The sequence below is a fragment of the Ischnura elegans genome, chromosome 3, assembly GCF_921293095.1.
Source record: "Ischnura elegans chromosome 3, ioIscEleg1.1, whole genome shotgun sequence".
NCBI lineage: Eukaryota > Metazoa > Arthropoda > Insecta > Odonata > Coenagrionidae > Ischnura > Ischnura elegans.
In genome coordinates, this window is record NC_060248.1 from 21,743,020 (window position 1) to 21,751,329 (window position 8,310).

Sequence of the window (8,310 nt, forward strand, 5' to 3'; positions counted from 1 at the left end):
AGATGCACTTGCTCATTTCCCGCAGGGGCCGAAACGCCGCTTTTTGCTATCTCTGTGCCATGAATCCCATTCCGACGCGAGGAAACCCATGCCAGAACAATTTTTCCCAAGCCAAGCGACTTAACACAATGCAAAAAATGACTTGTCATTGAAAATTGTGGTAAGCGGTATTCAAGAAAATTGTAACTTGATTGCCTTTACCATTAGTTTTTGTGTGATATTATTTTATTACTACATTATTATTACCACATTATTATTTTATATATATATATTTTTTTTAGATCACGAGATGTGGGTCACAATTGACCCACATCTCGTGATATAAAAAAAATATATATATATAACTGACCTTATGTCACGTATTTTCTCTCGTTATGTAATGACCCGAGTAGGGGATGATCACATATGTGTGGATGAGCGTGGGTATGTCTGAGTGTGTGCGTAATAGTGTGTCATGCCCCAGGCATGAGGTAAATGTGACTCACAAATGTTCAGTGTTTGGTCGGCTCGGACCGATGGTTGCCCCACCCAACAGTGAGGCCCAAGTGCAACCCCTCCTGTCCCAAAAAAACCCATCCCCTGTGTATCATCCCCCTCCAATATCACTATAAAGCGGCGGACGGAGAGAGCCTCCAGGCGAGAAATTCTAGTACGGTCGACGGGCGAGAAACGCTATCCTGATCGACGCAGAAAGGGATTGATGACGTGCCAGATTGGTCGTCATCTATCTGGGTGTGCAGAAAGAGTGCTGTTAGCGGGACGAGATTGTCTACGGAGGTAGCCAGCAGCGGAGAGCAACATTGCAGACGAGCGACAAGCAGGACCAACGCCCAGAGGTCGGGAGGAAAAGTACCCCCGATCCCACGGACATTTGGGGTCCAACGTGTCGCATCATCGACGGCTCCTACTGCTCAAGGCTCCGAGAAACCGTAAGAACGTCGCAGTCAGCGACCCGTCCCCGTGCTCGTTCACCCAGACCCGATTTAATCCCCAAACTGTGTATCCAAATTATTTGGGTATTTTCTCTCCATCCCGGTGCGCCGTATGTAATCACCAAACTGTTGACTCCTTGTCAGAAATCTAATTCAGTGTTACCACGAGAGCAGCCTAAAAACTTAATTTGGGCAAATTGTAAACTCGGCCCACGAATCCTACCAATCACAAATTGTTGCTTTTTTTTGTATTTCTTTTGGAGGGGGGGCAATCGAACCATATCATCTTGTGCACTTGTCGTTCACCCCATTCTCATCAGGGTATTTAATTTCAATAAGTGTGTGTGTATGCTATGTTCAAAGTGGAAAATATATTTTTTTTATGTTTCAAAGTACTCAATAATCGTTCGATCATTCCGTACTCGGGACCATTGATGCCCTCCCCACCCAGTAAAAAAGGTGGCGTTTTCATGTTCCGCCACATATAAATGGCGCCCAACTCGCGGCACGATTGGTAATGCGTATAGTACGCAAAATAAATAAAAGGCGTCTTAACCCTGGCAAGGTACACCTTCACAAGGTTGGCATTGTTTTGTATTATTAAGGGATATTTTGTTTTATCGAGGTTATTTTTCGCATGCCACTATGGCAGAACTTGGGAATAAAGAATCGGCATTTTCAAAGTATCGGGAGAAGGAAAGCGAAGATGACGAGTCTGATGCGGGCAGCGGTCGGTCGGAAACCAATTGCATAACAACTGGTTTAGCAGGCATGGTGTTGCGTACCCCAAACGAGCGTGAGGTAGCATCATCGACCGCCCGTATTAGTGACCATATGGGGGAGTTATTACCGGAAGATTCGAGGGATGGCACTCTTAAGACCCTCGTGTCCTTGATCCAAGATTTAACCAGTAAAACTGAGTCGATGCATGATGATTTAACAAGTAAAACTAAGTCGATGCATGATGATTTAACAAGTAAAACTAAGTCGATGCATAATGATTTAACAAGTAAAATTACCGGCATCGAACTTAAAACTGAGTCGATGCATGATGATTTAACAAGTAAAACTAAGTCGATGCATGATGAGCTAAAGGCTGACAATGCTGCGTTACGCGAAGAGTTTAAACTCAATAATGAGAGAATACAAGTCGAGATTCAAACTTGGAAGGAGACTCTCTCTCAGGAGGTGTCTCAAATGAATAGAAATATAGGTGAGGTAGAAACTCGTTGTGAAATAAAAATAGATGAAACCGCCAGGAAGGTGCGCGAACAATGTCGAGAGGTGGTAATTTCCGAAGTAGGGTATGTTAAGGTTCGTACCGAGGTGTTGGAAAAGAACGTTGAGGAAGTGGTAGCGACACAGAAAAGCGAGCAGGATAGTTTCAAAGCACGCGACGAAAAAATTAAATCGCTTGAAAATGAAATTGTCACTCTTAAAGAAAAGGGCATAACCTCGCAGGTAGTTTCTGTGCCTGCCCAGTCTTTCACAAAGCCAAGCTTCTCTGCCCTCAGTCACGAACATCCCATTGCCTTCATAAAGGAAGTTCATTATTACTTCTCGGTGGTAAATATTCCGCACGCATTACAACCGCAAGTTTTCTTTCAAATGTTAGAAGGAGATGCCAAAACGTGGGGGAAGTCCTTATTTCCGCTTCCGGCCACACTTGCGGAATGTAAAGAAAAGTTTTTGTCGAATTTCTGGGATGCCGATACTCAATACAATTTTCGTATGCATGTAATCACAGGCAAGTATGTAAGAACGAAGATGAACACGATGAAACAATTCGCGACGGAGAAAGTAGCGTTAGCGAGATTGTGTTCTCCACCTATGTCTGAAGGGGAAATTATTTATTCATTAATCCGACAATTTCCCATAAATGTGCAAAATATGCTAAAATCTGTAGAACAGCTGACGGTCGATCGGTTAATAATGCTGCTTGGGTTATATGATCAAACGTATCAGTCAAGCGCGCCACCAGTGGGTAATGCTAATCCCCAAGGTTCGCAGCACGGGTCGAGTAACACGAGGCCGTCGACAGCTGATAACGAGTACCGAGTGAACTCAGTCACATTCAAAGGGGGACGCGGGCGAGGCAACTTGCCATCAGAAAAACAATCCTCCCTTCAACCGCATCGTAGTGGGTCCCCATTAAACCAGGAGGAAGGTTTAAACTCGCGCCGGCTGGTCTAGACTCCCTCCGGTGTCCAGCCGACGCGGAAAAAGCGGAGGTTTTATGTCAGATCATCGCGACTTACGAAATTGAGGTAGAAGGCGCAGGGGACGAAAGGAAAGGAAGTATTTATGCCGAGAGGCGTTGCTGTCCGATCGTGAATTGTTCCGCGAACGGCGTTCAGAGTAAAGCGCTGTTAGACACGGGCAGCGAAATTTCCGCGATCTCGGAGGAATATTTCAAAGAATTAGATATCAAAACTATGATACCTTGCTTTCCTCTGAACCGATCTTGTATCATATGTGCTGATAGTCGGAAGTCTCCTCCCGTCACTCGTCAGGTTTTATTTACGATCACTATAGAATGCATTGAGTTCGAGGTAATTTGCCTGGTTGTTAAGGAATCTAATTGTGTATTTTTTTTTGTCATTACTTTTCCCTTGTCCTATATTTTTGAGACTAAATTTGGTCAAGCTGTGTGATTTATTTTGTTCATCCATGTAACACGAACTCATTTTTCTTTGCGGGGCCCCTTTCATCCCTCGCAATGAAAAATTCCTTCGTGTTGGGGGGCAATTGTGACATACTGACCTTATGTCACGTATTTTCTCTCGTTATGTAATGACCCGAGTAGGGGATGATCACATATGTGTGGATGAGCGTGGGTATGTCTGAGTGTGTGCGTAATAGTGTGTCATGCCCCAGGCATGAGGTAAATGTGACTCACAAATGTTCAGTGTTTGGTCGGCTCGGACCGATGGTTGCCCCACCCAACAGTGAGGCCCAAGTGCAACCCCTCCTGTCCCAAAAAAACCCATCCCCTGTGTATCATCCCCCTCCAATATCACTATAAAGCGGCGGACGGAGAGAGCCTCCAGGCGAGAAATTCTAGTACGGTCGACGGGCGAGAAACGCTATCCTGATCGACGCAGAAAGGGATTGATGACGTGCCAGATTGGTCGTCATCTATCTGGGTGTGCAGAAAGAGTGCTGTTAGCGGGACGAGATTGTCTACGGAGGTAGCCAGCAGCGGAGAGCAACATTGCAGACGAGCGACAAGCAGGACCAACGCCCAGAGGTCGGGAGGAAAAGTACCCCCGATCCCACGGACATTTGGGGTCCAACGTGTCGCATCATCGACGGCTCCTACTGCTCAAGGCTCCGAGAAACCGTAAGAACGTCGCAGTCAGCGACCCGTCCCCGTGCTCGTTCACCCAGACCCGATTTAATCCCCAAACTGTGTATCCAAATTATTTGGGTATTTTCTCTCCATCCCGGTGCGCCGTATGTAATCACCAAACTGTTGACTCCTTGTCAGAAATCTAATTCAGTGTTACCACGAGAGCAGCCTAAAAACTTAATTTGGGCAAATTGTAAACTCGGCCCACGAATCCTACCAATCACAAATTGTTGCTTTTTTTTGTATTTCTTTTGGAGGGGGGGCAATCGAACCATATCATCTTGTGCACTTGTCGTTCACCCCATTCTCATCAGGGTATTTAATTTCAATAAGTGTGTGTGTATGCTATGTTCAAAGTGGAAAATATATTTTTTTTATGTTTCAAAGTACTCAATAATCGTTCGATCATTCCGTACTCGGGACCATTGATGCCCTCCCCACCCAGTAAAAAAGGTGGCGTTTTCATGTTCCGCCACAATATATATAATAAGGGGTCGTGAAGCATAAAGTTTGAATTATTATTTTAGATAACTATGAAATGAAAGAACATAAAATCAATAGGGTATTAATTTAAGTGTTGACTAAAAAGAATATTGCAGCACATGAATCTTTGGTATCAATTAATTTAGCGCACTATGCACCAACAAGATTTCCCTCTTATGTGCAGCTATAATTTTGAAAAGAGAATAATTATTTTTTCATGTTATATCGCGTGAATTTTTCTTAGTTTATTTATTTATCGGCTTTTATGGTAATTTTAGTCGCTTTCATTTTTTATTCCTCTCGTCGAATCAAAATTTTTATCTTTTTCTCATGAGTTACCAATTTTTCCCGGGTTAATAATAATAATAATTATGGAAATCACCTTGATTTTGGAAAACTTTGTAGCACTCTCAAACGATTCCTTTGAAATTAAAGTAGAGTGAAATTAAGTTGTAGCATTTACTGTATACACTGGGTATGTAACATAAATGCACTTGTTTGAATCTCATGAACAGATTAATTCAAATGCAAAATATCAATTATTAACAGCTTTAAACGTTCTCATGATTAGAGCGTCTAAATTCTTAAATGCAAATGACGAGGATGGGAGAAGTCAAAAATATAAAAAATGAGGACATTTACCGTGGGCTATTGCCGCAGAGTAATTAATGTTCTGTAATTGTATTTTTAAATTTGATTTTTCGATTTGAATGCCACACGAATTTGGGTAAATTTAGGGTTGATTTTGAGGAGGGAACTAGATATAAAGATGACATATCGCGTAGAAAACGGGGATCGGGTTGGTGTGGTGGCTAGAGTGTTGGCTTGCCACCCCGTGGGGTCGGGTTCAAATCCCGGCGGTGGAAGAGAATTTTCAGAGACTGCCCGATCCCTGGTTGAATGTTATGCGGAGGACATTTCAAGGACAACACTCCGTCCGTTGGATGGGACGTTAAGCCGTGGCCCCCTTTTTGCCTTCGTTAAGAGCAGGCTAATGCCGACTCCGGGTGTCTCTCCACCCTTGCCTTATGGCACAAATCACCTAAGCTGTTGGTCACCTCCTTCAAATACCATACCGAAAGTAACTACCATTTTTGTGAAATATCTTTGCTCTCACTTGAAATTCTCCTATTATTTTGGGGGCTGTTAGAGTCACAAGGATGTTTACCAGTTTATTTAGTCCTCCTGGTTACTCGGACCTTGAAATGTTTATCCTCGGTCAACAGCTGTGAATTCAACTTTGCTGACCCGTATTTGTCGATTTTACATATTGGCACTAGAATGATAGCCTCATTTGTTTCGGACACGTATTAGATCTGTTGACACAATTACTGAAGATACCGTGGGATTTGAAGACATACAAACGAAATAGTGGTACATTATAATCAATACGATATACAAAGTCACTCGAAGAGAATTGTGTCGTGGGCAAATGATATGCGTGTCAAGATGCAACACATTGAAAGCGTAAGTATGATAAAATATTTTTGTTCTGTATGGCGCATGACCCAATATAATCTGGACCAGCCCTAATGATTTCTCAGAATTAAAATCAAATTACTTTAATTACATAGTTCTTACATCTGAGAGGGTGATTATATATTTCTGAATGAGGATGACATCGTTCGGAGAAATATTTGGCCTTCAAATGAATATTTCAATGAGTTATTCATTGCTCGGAGCTACAACGAACCGTTCCCGTGGAAGTGAGACCTTTTAAGTGAGCCGTTACTCGCGCGCTGAAAGCGTTCACTTGTCGAAATTACAAAAATTACCCGTATTTGACATAATCTGTGACGTATTCCAAAGTTGAGCCCAACTTCGGAAATGCATGATAACCCCTCTAGTCGGGCTATGAGTAGGAAGCTGAAGAAATTTCACTCTGAAAAAAATCCTTTTGATAACTCACAACAACAACTTTTCTAAAAACAGAATTGCTCCATATAATTTCTTTTAAGATTGTCCGTGAAACTAAAAGTAGGTAAGATTAGATGAAGTGAATTGAATCATTTCGAAAAATGAAAAATTTAGGGAATTTATTGCAGAATCCCTCCATATTGCCTCTGAAGAGGTATAGTACACCACATCTAACTACTTTCATCCACGAATTCAATACTATCAACGTGATTACGGTGAGTAATGCCTTGTCTGAGTACAGTAAATTTCCCCATTAAAAACGCGGAAGAAGATATTTTGTTCACTTTTGTTGATCGTTCAAACCAAACAGTTCATTTTATAATTTCATTTAAAACTGTTTTCAGTTCTTCTGATGTCACTTCATTTGGAGTACGCCGCTAATTTATGGATCTGCAAGAAATAAGGAATGGTTTCGGATACATAGTTAGAATACAGAGATGAGCAGCAAGATCTATCAAAAATTGTTGCGATTAACATAGTAGTATAAATGAATTAATTAGGAATTTAGAATGGGAAAGTCTAACCGATCGAAGGGAAAAATTTAGATAAAATATTTTGCGATAATTTCAAGTAGAAAACTTTTTGCCTGATGTTCAAGATATTTTGAGAGGGACCAAATATTACGGGGGAAACGATACCATTGTTTAGAATAAGGAAATAGATTGCAGAACCGATATATTTCAGTTGTTATTTCCAGTTACAGTGGCGTAAAAAATTAATGCAAAGCTCTTGGCCGTATTGCTGAGGCCACCTCAGGAACTACTTGAAGAAGCCCGTTTTCCAAAATCTTGTCGACTTGATGTTCTCATACAACCGGGAATTTTTAAATTACATTACCCTTGTGCCAGACAAAATTCAATCTCATATATCGCAGTACGATAGCACGTGAAAGACCCAGCTATGAGTTCTTCCTCAAATTTATCGAAGTACGCTTTTGCCCACGTCTCTCTTGAAATGGAGTTTATTCTCGCCGGGATATATGTGAACAGACCCCAAATTTTTAACATTGAAACCTCTAAGAGCACAACTGTTCCGGTGGTGTAGTGGATAAAGTATCATGCTACGGTTCAGAGGTTCTATGGATCTAATTTTGTTGACATATGATTGGGTGCTGCACACGCAATGTGGACTTTTTCTGGCTTTGGAAACTTTGCAGAACCTGGCATGAGGTACAATTTGATAAAGAACAGAAAACGCCGACGGTAATGTTAGACTTAGAAGTAAATTTAGTTCCTTGATATCAAGAGAACATTTAAAAAGCTATTTAAGTGGAATGCATTTTCGCCAGATAAATTTAACGGAAAATCCGAAACTCTGTCCTCTCAATCATGTTTCGGATGAAATACATTAACGACGCCCAAAATTTCAAGATTTAAAACCCAGGGTGTCGGCGGCTCGCTCTTCTGCTTTCACTCAGTTGAGCCGAACTTCGAGGGATTTGCCCTTGAAATGGGGGAAAAAGAAGAGGCCGTGATAAATCGCATCAAAACAGTAGGGGCGAAGCGAAGTGGGGCCTAGCCGGTCATATCAACGCGTGGTACGTAGCTGGTAACGGCGGGGTAAATAGGTCTAACATCTCAATACTGAAAAATTAAAGGGGAAATATGTTACATTCATGTGAATTGG

At 41.9% G+C, this 8,310-nt stretch overlaps 1 protein-coding gene across 1 annotated transcript; it reads left to right on the forward strand.

Moving 5' to 3' along the window:
* Positions 1 to 1,335: 1,335 nt before the first annotated feature.
* On the forward strand, positions 1,336 to 3,421 carry LOC124154983. Its single transcript, XM_046528734.1, has 2 exons — positions 1,336 to 1,914; positions 1,969 to 3,421. Exons 1-2 carry the CDS (start codon positions 1,578 to 1,580, stop codon positions 3,123 to 3,125), a joined length of 1,494 nt encoding a protein of 497 aa, XP_046384690.1. The 5' UTR covers positions 1,336 to 1,577; the 3' UTR covers positions 3,126 to 3,421.
* Positions 3,422 to 8,310: the final 4,889 nt, after the last annotated feature.

Bases quoted from the DNA above. Each gene is read 5' to 3' on its own strand.
- LOC124154983 (XM_046528734.1), top strand. From the start codon at position 1,578: ATGGCAGAACTTGGGAATAAAGAATCGGCATTTTCAAAGTATCGGGAG. The intron at 1,915-1,968 runs CTAAGTCGATGC...TCGAACTTAAAA, and splicing joins TGATGATTTAACAAGTAAAA to CTGAGTCGATGCATGATGAT.